We start from the raw sequence: 17,595 nt of genomic DNA, 5'->3' as shown, positions 1-17,595 counted from the left end.
TTGCAGGCTGCCCAATTCCACAGCCACTCACACACAAGCTTGCAAATAAAAATCGAATATAAAAAAGAAATAAAAAAGAAATCAAGAATCCCCAAAGGAAGCCAATGAGCAACGGAAAGGGCTTGATCCCCATCCTGGACCAGCAAAGGGGGGTGTAAGTCTCCAAGGGGTGAGTCCCCTCCCTGGAATCTGTGATTGAGCAAAGTCAAAAGGGGAAGCTAGATTCGTTTAGCAACCGTGTGACTAATTCCACACCTGCCCTGGTTCACTTAAATGTGGCAAGAAAAGTCGCAAAACAGGACAAAACTCCCACAAACGCATTTCTCACTGGGCAACAGAAACGTTGGGGTAAGTTGACTACCTGTGCTGGGGTCTCTCAAGAAGGCCGGGTTCTGTGAGGAAGGGGAGGGCGCGAAGCACCTGCAGCAAACCCCGGATACCCCCACCCGCACCTCCTCACACGTCAGTCAGCGCAGCTATTGAATTCCCAGCAGGGGAACCCCCTCCCTGCATGGTGGAGCAGCCCCAGCCCTGGGTGGCTCCGAGAAGAGCCCGGTGCCACTGCAATGCCCTCCTCCCAGGACAAGGCGGGACTGTCCCCACTCCAGGGCTCCTTCCCACTCAGGAGCTGTGGCCACGGCCTCCGGGGAAACCATCCACCAGTTTACAAAGGGAGAATAAAGTTTAATCAAATCTTCATTCTTCCTCTTCTCTTTTCTCTTTTCTTCATTTCTCTTCTCTTTTCTCCTCTTTTCTCCTCGTCTCTTCTCTTCTCTTCTACTCCACTCCACTCCACTCATATTCCATTCCATTCCATTCCATTCCACTCCATATTCTATTCTATTTCATTCCATTCTGTATTTTATTATTCTAATCTATTCCATTCCATTCCATTCCACTCTCCACTCCACTCCACTCCATATTCCATTCCATTCTCTATTCTATTCCATTCCATTCCATTCCATTCTGTATTTTATTGTTCTGTTCTGTTCTGTTCCGTTCCACTCCACTCCACTCCTCCATATTCCATTCCATTCCATATTCTATTCTATTCCACTCCATATTCTATTCCATTCCACTCCACTCCATATTCCATTCCATTCCATATTCTATTCTGTTCCACTCCATATTCTATTCCATTCCATTCCACTCCACTCCATATTGCATTCCATTCCATATTCTATTCTGTTCCATTCCATTCCATATTCTATTCCATTCCATTCCATTCCACTCCACTCCATATTTCATTCCATTCCATATTCTATTCTATTCTATTCTATTCTATTCTATTCTATTCTATTCCATTCCATTCCATTCCACTCCATATTCTATTCTATTCTACTCTACTCACTCTATTCTATTCTACATTCTTCTATTCATTATTCTTCTATTCTCTCTTTTCCATTCCTCTCTTCTTTATTATTATTCTGGTTTTTTCTCCCCTATTCTCTATTCTATTCTTTTTTCCTACTCTATGCTCTTATTCCAGAGGTCTTCAAACTTGGCCCGCTTGAAGACTGGTGGACTTCAACTCCCAGAATTCTCCAGCCAGCGTAGCTGGCTGGAGAATTCTGGGAGTTGAAGTCCACCAGTCTTCAAGCGGGCCAAGTTTGAAGACCTCTGCTCTCTTCTCTCTTCTCTTTTGTATTCTATTCTAATCTTTATTCCATTCCAATATCCACTGCATCCTATTCTCTCTTCTTTTCTGTTTCTCTTTCCCTTCCAGGGGTGGCCCGCGGGCGCCCGGCTGCCGCTGGAAGCTCCCTTTCCGCTCCAGCGCTACAATGTCTCAGCGGCAGGTGGGGAGGGAGGAGGGGGAAGAGGAGGGGGCGTGGCTTCCCCTCCGGGGTGGGCGGGGCTGCTCCCCCCGCTGCCTGGGTCCCCGCGTGCCCCGGCCGGGCGCATTGAGCGGAGCCAGGACGCAGAGCGGGGGCCATGGAGGCCGGCGGGGGTTCGCTGGCGCTGCTGACCGACCTCTACCAGTTCACCATGGCCTACGGCTACTGGAGGGCCGGCAGACACCGCCAGCCGGCCGCCTTCGAGCTCTTCTTCCGCCGCTGCCCCTTCCAGGGAGCCTTCGCCCTGGGCGCCGGCCTGGCTGACTGCCTGGCCTTCCTCCAAGCCTTCCGCTTCAGCCGGGCAGGTGAGGACCAAGACCCCCCACCCCCCAAAAGGGCCCCAGTGGGGGGGAAGGGGCTCCCTCACCCACCCACCCACCCACCCCCAGTCCTCGCGGGCGCCCGGTTGGGGAAGCCAGCCGGCCAGGGCATGTGGGGAGGGGGAGGAGCTGGGATTCCCCCCCTTCCCCGCCTCTTGCATCAACCCACGTGCTCCTTTGGGGAGGGGGAATGTTCCCTGCAGCAGGTGGGATCTCCTGGTGGTCTCCTATCCAGCAGGCCCTTTTCCCTAGCCGGGGACAGGGGAGATCAATTGCAGCTTTGGGGAAGGGAGCTGGCCAGACTTATGTGTTTGGGGGAGGGGAGGGGAGGCTGGGAATGCTGAGCCTCGGGAGGGGTCGCAGAAGACCCTGAGGTTCCCAAAGAGGACCTGGGATTCTCCCCTTTTCCCCCTCTTGCATCAACCCACGTGCTCCTTTGGGGAGGGGGAATCTTCCCTGCAGCAGGTGGGATCTCCTGGTGGTCTCCCATCCAGCAGGCCCTTTTCCCTAGGCAGGCGGGGGCGGGGGGGGGGGGAGAGAGGGGAGGTCAGTTGCAGCTTTGGGGAAGGGAGCTGGCCAGACTATGTGTTTGGGGGAGGGGAAGGGAGGGTAGGAATGCTGAGCCTCAGAGGTGGGTGGGGGGGTCGCAGAAGACCCTGAGGTTCCCAACAAGGACCTGGGATCTCCCCCCCCCTCTGCCTCTTGCATCAACTCACGTGCTTCTTTGGGGAGGGGGAATGTTCCCTGCAGCAGGAGTGGGATCTCCTGGTGGTCTCCCATCCAGCAGGCCCTTTTCCCTAGGCAGGCGGGGGAGAGGGGAGATCAGTTGCAGCTTTGGGGAAGGGAGCTGGCCAGACCATGTGTTTTGGGGAGGGGAGGGTGGGAATGCTGAGCCTCAGAGGTGGGTGTGGGGTCGCAGAAGACCCTGAGGTTCCCATACAGGGCCTGGGATTTCCCCCCTCCCCGCCTCTTGCATCAACCCACGTGCTCCTTTGGGGAGGGGTCTTGCCTGCAGCAGCGGTGGGATCTCCTGGTGGTCTCCCATCCAGCAGGCCCTTTTCCCTAGGCAGGCGGGGGAGAGGGGAGATCAGTTGCAGTTTTGGGGAAGGGAGCTGGCCAGACCATGTGTTTTGGGGAGGGGAGGGTGGGAATGCTGAGCCTCAGAGGTGGGTGTGGGGTCGCAGAAGACCCTGAGGTTCCCATACAGGGCCTGGGATTTCCCCCCTCCCCGCCTCTTGCATCAACCCACGTGCTCCTTTGGGGAGGGGTCTTCCCTGCAGCAGCAGTGGGATCTCCTGGTGGTCTCCCATACAGCAGGCCCTTTTCCCTAGGCAGGCGGGGGAGAGGGGAGATCAGTTGCAGTTTTGGGGAAGGGAGCTGGCCAGACCATGTGTTTTGGGGAGGGGAGGGTGGGAATGCTGAGCCTCAGAGGTGGGTGTGGGGTCGTAGAAGACCCTGAGGTTCCCAAACAGGGCCTGGGATTTCCCCCCTCCCCGCCTCTTGCATCAACCCACGTGGTCCTTTGGGGAGGGGTCTTCCCTGCAGCAGGGGAGGGGGTAAATCTCCTGGTGGTCTCCCATCCAGGGATGAGCTTGATCCAGCAGACCCTTTTCCCTAGGCAGGCAGGGGAGGGGGGAGATCAGTTGCAGCTTTGGGGAAGGGAGCTGGCCAGACCATGTGTTTGGGGGAGGGGAGGGGAGGGTGGGAATGCTGAGCCTCGGGGGGCGGGGTCGTGGAAACCCCGAGGTTCCCCAAAAGGACCTGGGATCCCCTCCCGCCTCTTGCATCAACTCACGTGCTTCTTTGGGGAGGGGTCTTCCCTGCAGCAGGAGTGGGATCTCCTGGTGGTCTCCCATCCAGCAGGCCCTTTTCCCTAGGCAGGCGGGGGAGAGAGGGGAGGTCAGTTGCAGCTTTGGGGAAGGGAGCTGGCCAGACTATGTGTTTGGGGGAGGGGAAGGGAGGGTGGGAATGCTGAGCCTCAGAGGTGGGTGGGGGGTCGTAGAAGACCCTGAGGTTTCCAAAGAGGACCTGGGATTCTCCCCTTTTCCCCCTCTTGCATCAACCCACGTGCTCCTTTGGGGGGGGGGGAATCTTCCCTGCAGCAGCGGTGGGATCTCCTGGTGGTCTCCCAACCAGCAGGTCCTTTTCCCTAGCCGGAGTGGGGGGAATCAGTTGCAGCTTTGGGGAAGGGAGCTTACCAGACCATGTGTTTTGGGGAGGGGAGGGGAGGGGAGGCTGGGAATGCTGAGCCTCAGAGGTGGGTAGGGGGTCGCAGAAGACCCCGAGGTTCCCAACAAGGACCTGGGATTTCCCTCGCGCCTCTTGCATCAACCCACATGCTCCTTTGGGCAGGGGTCTTCCCTGCAACAGCGGTGGGATCTCCTGGTGGTCTCCCATCCCAATGATGAACTTGATCCAGCAGGTCTTTTTCCCTAGCGGGGGGTGGGGTGGGGGAATCAGTTGCAGCTTTGGGGCAGGAGAGCCGCAGGTAGGAATTGAACCTGCCTTCAGTGGGGCAAGCCAGGGGCAGCTGCCCATCCAGATGTTGGGGTGTGTGTGCAGGGAGGAAGACAGGCAGGCCGGCTGCAAAGAAGGAGCTACGGTGAATTTTTTATTTCCTTCCCCATCAATCGCACATTGGCGATAAAACCCGCCTGTAAAACCTCAGAGGTTGGCTTAGAGCCAACACCGAGAGGCAGCGTGCCTCAGTTTCCCCTTCTCCGAATCAGGGGTGCTTTGCTTTGGATGATGGGCTCTCTGGGAAAGAAACGATGCTCCGGTTGGATTGAGGCTTGGGGCTGGGGAGGAGGAGCGACAGCATGGCTGAATCCGAGTTTGGAGCGCATCCAAAGAGTGCATGCACGCATATTGGCTAACGGGGCATGCACCAATAATGCCCATGCACGATGCTGCCTTGCCACATTTTTCAGAAACACTTTGTGCAAAGTGCGTAGTGGGTGCAAATTTACCCCCTTAACTGGTGGCCCATCTCCTCCTATCCAGCCTCACTTCTTCTGGTGCTCCTGAACATTTATTTATTTCTGGGGGGAGGCAGTCCTCGAATTACAACGGTTTGTTTAGAGACGGTTCAAAGTGACGAGAGTGGGAAAAAAAGCGACTTGCGACCAATTTTTCAACTTTTTGACAAATAGCATCCCCCCCCCCCGTGGTCACGTGATCAGAAGCAGATTCACTTAACAACCTTCCCAAGTCTTGCTAATGGAACTGCTCTGCTTCAGTGAACATTTAATGTATTTTAAATGGTTTTTAACGTTTGTATTATGTATATTTTATTTTCTGGCTGTTCACCGCCCTGAGTCCTTCGGGAGTAGGGCGGTATATAAATTTAATTATAAATAAATAAATAAACACCTGTGGCAAGATTAAGTCGTAAAACAGGACAAAGCTGATTTAACAGCTAGCTCGCTTCGCAAAGGGAAACGATGGGCTCCATTTGTGGTCGTATGTCGAGGACTACCTGTATGAGCTAGGAGTTTGACCCCCTTGGAGAGAAACCTCCCTTGGGCATTGCCATTCTTCTCTACCGCAGAGGACAATCTGCACAGTTGTGGCTTTGGATTAAAAATTGTCCCATTTGTGTAAACTCACTTGTCCCCCCCCCCCCCCACTGCCCACACCCCCACCTCAGGAATTTCCTGGGAGAACCTGTTTGTTTTACCTGGAATTACAGGGCACATACCAGAAGCAGTTGAATAAAAAAACAAATTGCTTTGATCTTGTTCAAATGCTAAAAATTAAGAAGATAAGCTTTGTACAGCTTGGGATTTTTTGAGGGGCTGCCCCAGAGAAGGGGGGGGGTCAGGCTATTTTCCAAAGCCCCTGAAGGCAGGACAAGGAACACTGGATGGAAACTCATCAAGGAGAGAAGCAACTTGGGAAATAAGGAGAAACTTAATTCAGGACAATTAGTCCAGCCTGGACTGAGGGATTTTTTTGATTATTTTGATGGGTTTTAATATATGTTTAAATTATATATTTATACATTTATATATTTTATGTATGCATATTTATGTATTTTATGTTTTATTGGGTTGGTTTTTATTGGTGAGCCACCCTGAGTCCTACGGAGATAGGGCGGCATACATATTATATTAAATAAATAAAAATAAATACATTAACCAGTGGAACAGCTTGCCACCAGAAGTTGTTGAAGAGTGGACAGACACTTGCCTGAAATGGTATAGGGCTGTGTTGGTGAACCTATGGGACGCGTGCCGGAAGTGGCACACAGAGCCACTTTTCCGGGCACGTGAGCCGTTGCCAAGCTCACCTGAAACTGCACATTCGCGCACCTCTGGTGTGCATGCGTGCAATTTGGGATCCAGCTGGTCTTTGGAGCTCTCCTGTGCATGTGCTTGTGTTTGCGCATGCATGCGAGATTGTGCTGAATAAAGGACCACACCGGAAGGAAATTTAAAAAAAACAAACAAGAACGTTCACCAGAACAGGGCATTGGTCTAAAGTTCCTAAAATCCCCCCACCCTTTTTTTTTTTTTAATTTGATTTATATGCCGCCCTTCTCCGGAGACTCAGGGCGGCTTACAATGCGCTAAGCAATAGCCTTCATCCTTTTGTATATTTAAGTCAGCTTATTGCCCCCACAATCTGGGTCCTCAATTTACCTACCTTAGAAAGGATGGAAGGCTGAGTCAACCTTGAGCCTTGGAGAGATTCGAACTTACAGTAATTGCAGGCAGCTGGTGTTAATAACAGGGTGCTTAGACCACTGTACCAGCAAGGCTCTTTGCAAATTTTTTTTTAATGGGTCCATTTGCATCCCCCCCACTGTCAAATTTTAGGCTCCTACAACCAGATTTCCCCCCTCCCAAATTTCTCCACGTTTTTCATGCCTCCAGATGCTCCCTCTGACTTTATTTCTCCGATTCTTTTTTCATTGATGTTTTGTTTATCTGTTATGGAAGTTATGCGCCGCCCATCACTTATCCAAGGCCCCAGGATAGCTCGGAACATAAATAGACTTGGCGCTAAGTAAGGAACATTTTCTGCAGATTCTGAGCTGTCTCTCTCTGTTCACCCGTTTCCAAAGTTGTTTTTTTAAAAGCCTGCTCATATTTATTCTTTTCAACTCTCTCTTTTTCATCCAGATTTTATTCAGGCTTTGCCACTTGACATCCGGTTCTTGGTATTCAGCCTCAAAACACCGAATTGGATTCTTGCAAGATGTTTGCTGGTTGTGGATATGGAGTTTCTGGCTGGGCTTGGTGGTGATGGAAGGCTGGGTGGAATCGGAAGGGGCAAATCCTGCTTTGGACAGAAATGTCCCTTAAGCATCCTTTGCAGATGGTTGCTGACCTTCAGCCAAACCGGGAGGGGAGGCTCAGCCTTGTGGCTTATGGTTTCCCTGGTCCAACTGTTTTTTACTGAATCCACCTGGATTTGAGAAGTCCCAAACTGGTCACAATTTTCAAGGTGCAACCTGACTTAATCAGAGGGGAGTGGAACTTAGAAGCTATTCCAGTTCTTTCATCAAATGTCCCAGACCTCCGGACTTTTCGTCGGGCCTTTAAAACCTATTTTTTTCAGTTAGCCGGGCTGTCCTGATTTTATGGTGGGTTTTTAAAATTTGATGTTGATTTTAATTGAAATGTTTTAAATTATGGGCCAAACTTTTATTTAATTATTTTAAATCTATTTTAACTTTTGTGTACAAATGTTTTATTTTGGCTGTTCACCGCCCTGAGTCCGAAAGGAGAAGGGCGGTATAGAAATCTGAAAAATAAATAAATAAATAAATAAATAAATAAATAAATAAATAAATAAATATGATAAGTCAGAATAATCAGGTTGGAAGGGACTTTTCTAGTCCAATCCTCTGCTCAAGCTGGAGAACCTATATCATCTCACACAAGTGACTATCCATTCTTAAAAACCTCCAGTGATGGAGTGCCCATGATTTCTGGTGGCAAGCTGTTCCACTGGTTAATTGTCCTCACTGTTAGGAAGTTTCTCCTTAATTCCAGGTTGCTTTTCTCCTTGATCAGTTTCCATTCGTTGCTTCATGTCCTGCCTTCTGGTGAGTATATATGGAGTAGTACCATAAATTGATCCCCTCTTCTTTGTGGCAGCCCCTCAAATACTGGACTACTGTCCCCCCCAGTCCTTCTTCTCTCTAGACTAGCCAAACCCAAATCCTGCAACCGTTCTTCGTATGTTTTAGTCTCCAGGCCTTAAATCATCTTCGTCGTCGTTCTCTGCACTTTTTACAAAGTCTCAAGATCTTTTTTGTAGTGCTGTGACCAAAACTGGAAGCAGTATTTTAATATTGCAGCGGTGCAGTATTCAGGTTTACAGCCATCAAAATCCTCCTGTTCGATTCCCCTGTTTTTTGTTTTTCTTTTTTTTTTAATTCTGACACATTCTGCTTCTTTCCAACTGAAGAGAGATAAACTTTAATAAATATCCTGATGACACTCTTAAAAATATTCACATCGTACATTTCTTATGGTGAAAATGCAAGTACCAAATGCATTTCCTAACTTTGCATCAAACTCTGAATCTAGGTTAAAGCCCCCCCTCCTCTTTTTGTGGCAGCCCCTCAAATATTGGAAGACTTTTATAGTCTTCCTCTATATCATCTCTAGCCCTTCTCTTTGCTATCCGCGTCCTTTTTTTAAATGTCACATGGTCTTCGTTTGGGCACAAATTCCTAATATCAAAATCTTCGCCCCATGTAAATTAACTTCCACTTCCACATATTTACCATAATCTTTTATACAATTTTGTAATGTTAATATTTCTGGAGCAATCCTTTTTTCTGTCAGTTGCTCTAATGATCCTTCCTATCGTCACTAATCTTGGCTGTTTTTCTAATAGTTCCATTCTGTTATTCATACTCTGGAAGTGAAAATGAAACTACAGGCAGTCCTTGACTTACAACAGTCCATTTAGTGACCGTTCGAAGTTAAAAAGGCACTGAAAAAAGTGACTTACAACCGTTTCAACGTAGTTGATATTAAATGCAAAACAGTTCCAAACAACAAACAGATTTTATTAAAACGTCTTGAGAATTAACTCATTCTCAGCGTATTCCAAATGAAATGAAAGCAAAGTCCTCAAAACACCAGTCTTCAGTTTATCTCTGACCTTGGGATAATTAGGCAAACTGCCAAAGGCTTCTCTTGGCAACAGTTCAGAAGCAGAAGACACCGACAAGAAATGAATGCAGTGAAACAAGCAGCAAGACTATCAACGTTGTTTTCCGGCCAAGAGCCATTGCTGGCCTTTTAAGCCTTATGGGAGGGGCCAGTCATCTTTTGGCCTTACTCCTGAGTCGTCCTTTTTGCTTTATCTGCTCCTGCCTTCTGGCAGCTCTTCTCATACGTGCACTAGGAACAGGCTCCTCCTGTTCCTCTGTCTCTCTACTGTCAGCCTCTGGAGGCTCCAGAGTCCGCGCATCGCTCCCAGATGGCCCTGGCCCCATCTCTGCCTCTGACGCAGAGCCCTCATCTGGGCCTTCCCCAGCCTCCAGGATGGGCCCCTGTTCTTCCTCAGCCTCATCGCTGCCCACCTCTGCTGCCAGCTCCACAGGCTGCTGGCAAACCACAACAGCAGGTGAGCAGGCCCACCCGCAGGTCACAATTACTGGTTCGCCCGAACCGGTCTGAACCAGCTGGATCCCACCCAGGCATATACCCACTGATATTATATGACACAGAGAAACAATAAAATCTAGTTCAGATGTCTCACTTAGCAGCATAAAGTTTGGGCTCTTTGTGCCTATATTACAAAGATGAAAGCAAAAAAGCAAGTTTTCTTTTCTCCAATTCTTCTTTTTCTCTCCCATTACATTTTTTTGCCCAATCTCTCTCTCTTTCTCTTTCTCCCCCCCCTCTCTCTCTGCAGTTTTAATAACATCTCATGTTACAGGTATCTCGTGTTGCAAACCCCCCACTAATTGTCTTTCCCCTTTGATGTCAAACAATCGAGATTCCCACAAAGCAGCCCTGATCTGTTTTGCCTAATTAGTTCCAAAAACATCAGAAGCACTTTCACCGAAATGTCAGTCTTTCGAATTTTTACAGTCCCCTTTATCCATTTATGACTTTCTTAAGTCAAACTGTCATTAAGCTCAATCTTTAAAAATACCATTTCCCTTCTTTCTTGCAGTAATTTAGAAGGGAGGCTGACTCACTAAATGGATGTTTTCTTCATCCGTCTGTTTCAAAGACGACAAGAAACACGACTGGGCCATCCTCTGACGAGCAGAATAAAAGAGTTGGGGGGGAGATGGGACCATGGAGATCTTCTAGTCCAACCCACTACTCGAGAGGGAGACCCTATACAGGGAGTCCTCAACTTACGAACACAGTTGAGCCCAAAATTTCTGTTGTTAAGTGAGGCATTTGTTAAGTAAATTTTGCCCCATTGTACGATTTTTCCTGCCTGCTACCGTTTTTAAGTGAGTCACTGCAGTTGGTAGGCTTGTAACCTGGCTGTTAAATGAATCTGGCTTCCTCCTTGACTTGGCTTGTCGACAGGTTGCAAAAGGGGATCATGTGACTCTGGGACACTTTTACAGTAGTGGCCAAAATTGTGGAAGCCTTTTGGGAAAAGTGTATTTTCTAAAACTAGCTAATAACACCACTCTTTTTTTGGAGTAGTACCATAAAATTATATCTCAATGGAAAGATAATTGAATCAAGAATGTAATGCAATACCTTTTAGGAAGGATTTGCTATTAGAATAGCAGTTATAAAGAAAAGTGAAACAAGATATACGAAAATGATCCCCATGTCAGTTAATCCTTCGTTGGGTAACCTTTAGCATGAATTATGACCTTACAACGTCTTCCCGTGGAGTGAACCAAGTCTTTGAGTTCTGCAGCTGTTCTAATGGGAAACCAAGATGGAATGATGGCTTCTATGAACTGGGTTTCATTGCTGGGTCTCTTCTGACTTAACAAGTTTCTTTAGTCAGCTCCCTAGATTTTCAATTGGTGAATGGTGTGAATGAGTTTTAATGGTTTTAATGTTGTTTATAATGATTTTAAATGCATTGTGAGCCGCCCTGAGTCTTCGGAGAGGGGCGGCATACAAATTGAATTAATAAATAATAATAAATCAGTCAATTGGGTGAAGGTCTGGGCTATTCCCAGGCCATTGCAGCAGTGGAATAGGATTATCTTGAAACTCCAAAAAAAAAGTGGTGTTATTAGCCATCAAACCTCCAAAATACACTTTTCCCAAAAGGTTTCCACAATTTTGGCCACTACTGTAGAACCGTCATAACTGAGTCAATTGCCAAGTGTCCGAATTTTGTTCACGTCACCCCAGGGATGCTGCAATGGTTGTAAGTGTGAAAAATGGCCATAAGTCACTTTTTCCAGTGCCCTGGTAATTCGGAACAGTCACGTAAGTGAACAGTTGTAAGTCAAGGACTACCTGTGCAGCAATTTTTAAAAGTATTTTATTCCTTCCAAAAATAGGAAGTGGGTTCTTTTTTTGCTTTGGGGTCTGTGTGTATCTTCATGCCATCGGAGGTCCGTGTCTCTTCCACACCAGGTGAAAGACGCAGGCAAACCACAAATTGAGAGAGAACCACATCTGCTCTCCGCCCAACAGCTGGATCTCGGCTTGCCTGGAGATGTTGCAAGAGGGAGTCTTGTGTGGGCACGCCTTGGCTGCCCTTCCCAGTCTCTCTGGCACACGTGCACCCACCCACCCACCCACACACACACACGTGATGGAGAGGGTGTGGGTTTCCACTCGTGGCGTGAAAATGCACATCTTAAGTGTGAAAGGCTGCTGGGGGCATGTTTGGAGGCCACAGAGAGTAGCTTGCACTTCTGTGTGGTTTGAGGGGCATCTTTGTAGCTGAAGGGTTGGCCTGTGATGGCGAACCTATGGCAAGTGTGCCACAGGTGGCACACGGAGCGATATCTGTGGGCACGCAAGCTTTGCCCTAGCTCAGCTGCAGCGTGCACGCGCACACCAGACAGCTGATTTTTGGGCCCACCAGAAGTCCGGAAAAGTACCATTTCCAGCCTCTGGAGGGCCTCTAGTGGGGTGGGAAAGGCCATTTTTGTCCTCCCCAGGCTCCAAGAAAGCTTTTGGAGCCTGGGGAGGACGAAAAACAGGTCTACCGGGCTCACCTGTAACCTTTTTGCCATCGCGTGCCGAAAGTGGGGGGAGTGTGGAGGGGTCATGTGTGCATGCGCAGGGGGGCAGGGCGCAGGGGGCATTCAATTATGGGTTTGGACACGCTCGTGTGCAACCCCCCCATGCTCCCCCCGCTTTTGGCACGTGACTGCAAAAAGGTTAGCATCACTGTTCTAGGTGCTCTCTGAGCTTGGTTGTTTTCTTGCAGATGTTTTGTGATCCAGGTAGGAGAAATCAGTGCTGGAAGGGGGGTTTGGTGAGGAGGAGGAGAAAGGGGAGGAAGGAGGAGGAGGAGGAGGAGGTAGAGAAGGAAGAAGAGGGAGAAAAGAAGAAGAGAAGGAGGAAGAAGAGGAAGTAGAGGAGGAGGAAGAAGAAGAGGAGAAGGAAGAAGAAGAAAATGGGGTCCTGTCTGCTCACTGGGCTTCGTTATTTCAACTGGGCAACATCAGTGCTTGAAGGGACGAGGGTTGTAGAATGGAGGAGGAGGAGGAAGATTACTGTGGGGTCCTTGGTGCTCTCTGAGCTTTGTTATTTACTTGCAGATGTTTCATTACCCAACTAGGCAACGTTATCAGTGCTAGAACGAAGGGAGGAGGTTGTGGAATGGAGGGGGAGGAGGAGGTGGTAGAGGAGGAAGACTGTGGGCTCTCTGGGCTTGGTTGTTTTCTCGGAGACGCTTCATTACTAAACTAGGCAACATCATCAGTCCTAGAAGGGAACGGAGTTTATTGTCAGCTTCTTAGCACTGACATATAAAGAGAGGAGAAGCTTGAACTTTTGCCTGCTAAATCCCTTTGAAGATTCTGTCCCCTCGGAGATGGGAGAGTGGGGAGACATTCCTGTGATCTGACGAAGAAGGGATCAGGAAAGTGACTTGGAAGATAGCCAATGAGACGCACAGAATTGGGGATCGGAAAGGGAGGGATTCGGGGGAAAAGGTCAGTCCTGACCGCGAAAGAGCCAGGGTCAGATCGCTGTGCTCAAATAAAGAGAAAATTTCCTCAAAGATCGGCAGTTTGGAAATTCATTTATTTTGAGATAGCATCGAAACCTGACATTTATTCTCTGTTTATTATATTCAAGTGGCTTGCTTTGAGGGAACAAACCTCACTCCCCTCCAGCACTGATGATGATGTCTAGTTTGGTAATGAAACGTCTCCAAGAAAATCACCAAGTTCAGAAAGCACCAAGGACCCCACAGTTGTCTTCCTCCTCTCTTTCTCTCTCTCTTTCTCTCTCTCTTTCTCCTCCTCCCTGCAAAATCCACTCTCCTGCAGCACTGATGATGTCACCTAGTTGGGTCATGAAACGTCTGCAAGAAAGCAAGCTCAGAGGGCACTAAGGACCCCTCATTTCAACTCTGACCTACCAATATTCTCCTTTATGAATTGCATGAACTTACAAGTATTCCTTGACTTATGACCGGTTGCTTGCAACTGTTCAAAATTTTATTTATTTATTCAATTTATATCCTGCCCTTCTCCTAGTGGACTCAGGGCGGTGCACAGCCAGAACTAAAACACATACCAATACAAAATTTTAAATTTTAAAAGAATTATATAACTGTGGCCCAGAATTTAAAACACTGAAACTAAAACCCATTTGACAATTTAAAAGGCTAAAAAAGGGGGCGGGGGGTGTTTCACGCCAGCCCTGCTTGATGGAAAAGAAAAGTTTTTAGGGCACGGCGAAAACCCCAGAGATCTGATATCCTTCGTAAATTATCACACGGACCGGCTTCTGATGGCCAGTTGCCCACCACCCTGCAATCCTGTGACTGCATGTCAGATGCTCAGCATCCGGTCCACAGTTATGACCATTTGCAGCATCCCATGGCCTCTCGGCCACATTTTATGACATTTTTCCCAAAAAAACTAGATTTACTTCCCTTTTTTCAGCAAAACCTGCCACAGCAAACTGTTTCCTTAATGATCACAGGGTTTTGCTTAATGACCACTGCAGAAAAGGTCGTAAAATCGGGTTGGCTTACAGCCGTCACAGTGTGTGATCATAATGGGCAGGTTCCATTATGGTTGTAAATTAAGGACTAGAAAATACGTTATTAGGAGCAATGGCTGACAATAATATTGTAAGAAAAGCTGACTTGCCTTAAGAGCTGAACTTGGTGAAAGTTGAAAGGAATGCTTCCCCCCACTTTTCTTTTGTGATCTTTTTTTGTCTTCTTCCCGGTTTTAAAAAAATTCCCTTTTTAAGGGAAAGTGTCTTTGATCTCTTACTTGGCTTCCTTTGGTTTCAGATATCGAGTACCTGAAGTCCGTCCTTCCTGCGACAACCGAGGAAGATTTCTTTGAATACTTGTACACGGTTGATGCCTCCGAAGTTTCCATCTCGTCTGCCCCGGAGGGCTCGGTGGTCTTCTCCAGGGTGGGTGCAGCTTCCGGCAGGGTCCCTCCGAGAAAGGGCAGCGTGGATGAGCTCAGAACAGCCATGCTGGTTCCAGAAGAAGAGCAGGACGGAATCCTGTCCCTCTTTACCTTGGGGGAGGACGGAAGGGAGCGAGGGAGAGAAAAGAAAGGAAGGAAGGTGGAAGGAAAGGGTGGGTGAGAAGGAAGGAAGGAGGGAGGGAGGAAGTTATGGAAGGATGGGAGGGAAGGAAGGAAGGAATAGAGAAGAGAGAAAGGTCAGGGAGGGAGAGGGAGGAAGGAATGGAAGGAGGGAAGAGATGGGAGGAAGGGAGGGGAGGAACGAAGGGTAGGAGGAAAGGAGGGAATGTGGGGAGGAAGGAAGGAATAAGGAAGAGAGGGAGGAAAGAAGGAAGGAGGGAAGAGAAAGGGGAAGGAGGGGAGGAAGGAAGGGGGGAAATGAGGGAAGGGAGGAAGGATGGAAAGAAGGACGAAGGGCGGGAGAGGAGGAAAGGAAGGGTGGAAGGAGAAAAGGAGAGGATGAGGATGGGTGGGAAGGAAGGGAGAAGGGGTATGAAAAGGGATGAAAGGAGAGAGAGAAAGGAATTAAAGGGGAGAAGTGGAAAAGAAAGAAGAGGGAGGCGAAAGGAAGGAAGGAGAAGGGATGGAGGATGAGATGAAGGGGAAGGAAGGAAGGATGGATTGTTATAGCCCACAACTTTAACCAATAAGGACTCTATGTTCTGAAATTCATCCCAAGGAACCTTCTGGCTAAAAGGCCCGGCCTTGCTGAGATTGCCTAACCTCCCAGCCAAGATGGCATCTCGTGAGCCGTTGGTGAGGAAGCTCACCTGATGCTCCCCTCCCTTCTCTTCCCTGATTCTGCTCATCCAGGTGCCATTACTTCAGGTCAGAGGTCCCTTGTTGGTGGTCCAGCTTATGGAGACCACCCTGCTGTGCCTGGTGAACTACGCCAGGTGAGTCTGCGTGAGGAGCCCGGCAGGTCTGGCGTGGTCCCTGGGTGGATCTAAATTTGATGCGTAGAATATTTTCGATTTTAAACCTTTCCAGTTCAAAATGACCTGTTTTGAATGTGAAATCACTCCCAGCCCATTCCGAAATGGGCTGTTTTCAATGTTACGATATTGGGCATATCTTTTCCTGGGAAACTTAACAATTTTCCCCAAATGGATCTGAGATTGATATTTCAAGGTTTTACTGAGTAAAGGTAATAAATTCCACAGAAGTCTTGGATCCCAAATTTTGGACAAATTCTCTAAGATGTCCCATTTGAAGTACTTTGGTTCAAAAGTAGTATTCCTACGATGCACTATTTCATTCATTCAGTTAGGGGTTACAGGAAAAGAGTTTTAGTAATAGATAAAAAACAGTCAGAATAGAATAAGGATAGGATGGAATGGAATGGAATGGAATGGAATAGAATAGAATAGAATAGAATAGAATAGAATAGAATAGAATAGAATAGAATAGAATAGAATGCAGAATAGAATAGAATAGAATGCAGAATAGAATAGAATAGAACAGAACAATTATTGTCACTTTGAATGTACACTAATCAGCATGCATTAAAATGAAATTTCATTGCACACAGCTCTCAAAGGGTCACCACCTCCAATATACATTACACGAACATGACAAAATAAATATATTTTCTAGATTTAGTTGTAAAGGATCTGTATGTATAGATTTCCAAAGGATATTTTTGAGGTGAAATGTTAGCTAGTTCAGTCCATCAAAGTCACCAGGCTGCGTAAATGCTCTTTCAAAGTTTAGGTGGTGAATCATTTTATGCCGAATTTCCACGTGCATTAGGAAAGAAAAGAATGTAAAAGTAAATTTTAAAAAATGCAACCAATCCTTGCAGTACCTTTAACTGCAATAGTGCTCTGTAATGGATTGATGACTAGGATGCCGCCTTAAGCTTGCTGAGTTTTGCTGCTATGCGGTGACAGACCTGCCTTGAACTGTGTGGATGAAAGGAGGAACGCTTGGGAAATCGAAAGTAAATGCTGTATCTCCTCAAGACCCTGCTTCAAGGTCACTTGGCTGGAAAAAGGAGGGAGTCACATTCCAACCCTGGCTTGAACTTATTGTTATGAAAACATCTTGTTGTACCTCCTTGGTTCTAGGAGGGGTGGGCCACGGGAAACAGTTAAGGGTGGGAAAAGTTGAACGTAGGGATTTTGGCGTGCGATTTTCAGTTCTGGCTTTGCACTACTGCAATGCACTTGACCTCTAATAAAACTATACCTTTCTCAACAATTGGAGCCAGGGATCGTTTTTATTTAGAGGTTTCAGTTGGGACAGGCCTGACGTTCTCCAACGTTTTTTTCTTCTGCAGTCTGGTGGCCACGAACGCCGCCCGCTTCCGTCTTGCAGCCGGCCCGGACAAGAAGCTGATGGAGATGGGTCTGCGTCGGGCTCAGGGGCTGGACGGAGGCCTCTCGGCATCCAAGTACTCCTACGTGGGCGGTAAGGTCCCGTTTGTGACTCTGCTCTCGAAGGCGGCGGTGGGAGGCCTGAGGTCAGCCCCACGAGGTAGATCAGACCATGAGATCAACTCCACAGGAAGGCTAAAACTGCTTTCATGGGCCATGGACATGGCTACAGAATCTCCCTCCCTCTCCCTCTCCTCTCCCCCTTTCTCTCCCTCTTCCTTTCTCTCCCTCCCTCCCTCACTTTTCTCTCTCTTCTCTCTCCCCCCCTCCATCCCCCTCCCTCTTTTTCTCTCCCCCCTCTCTCTGCCTCTCTCTCTCTCCCTTTCTCGCCCTCCCTCTCCTCTCTCCCTCTCTCTCCTTCTCTCCCCTCCTCTCTCTGCTTCTCTCTCTCCCTTTCCCTCCCTCTTCCTTTCTCTCCCTCCCTCCCTCTCTCTTCTCTCTCCCCCTTTTTCTCCCTCCCTCCCTCACTTTTCTCT

General features: G+C 48.2%; 1 protein-coding gene across 1 annotated transcript in view; it reads left to right on the top strand.

The window, feature by feature from the left end:
• The first annotated feature begins 1,889 nt into the window (after positions 1–1,889).
• Positions 1,890–17,595, top strand: part of NAPRT (nicotinate phosphoribosyltransferase) — a 32,316-nt gene continuing 16,610 nt past the window's right edge. The window contains exons 1-4 of the mRNA XM_070940255.1: positions 1,890–2,143; positions 14,555–14,682; positions 15,555–15,637; positions 17,023–17,153. Coding sequence (XP_070796356.1) covers positions 1,936–2,143; positions 14,555–14,682; positions 15,555–15,637; positions 17,023–17,153 — 550 coding nt within the window. The 5' untranslated portion in view covers positions 1,890–1,935. The remainder of the gene's footprint in view (positions 2,144–14,554; positions 14,683–15,554; positions 15,638–17,022; positions 17,154–17,595) is intronic.

The sequence above is a fragment of the Pituophis catenifer genome, unplaced genomic scaffold (genome assembly GCF_029215685.1).
Source record: "Pituophis catenifer annectens isolate HBS135680 unplaced genomic scaffold, rPitCat1.0.hap2 SCAF_3, whole genome shotgun sequence".
NCBI classification, from domain to species: domain Eukaryota; kingdom Metazoa; phylum Chordata; class Lepidosauria; order Squamata; family Colubridae; genus Pituophis; species Pituophis catenifer.
The sequence above is the reverse complement of the archived record's forward strand: the minus strand, read 5'-3'. Positions and strand labels throughout refer to the sequence as shown.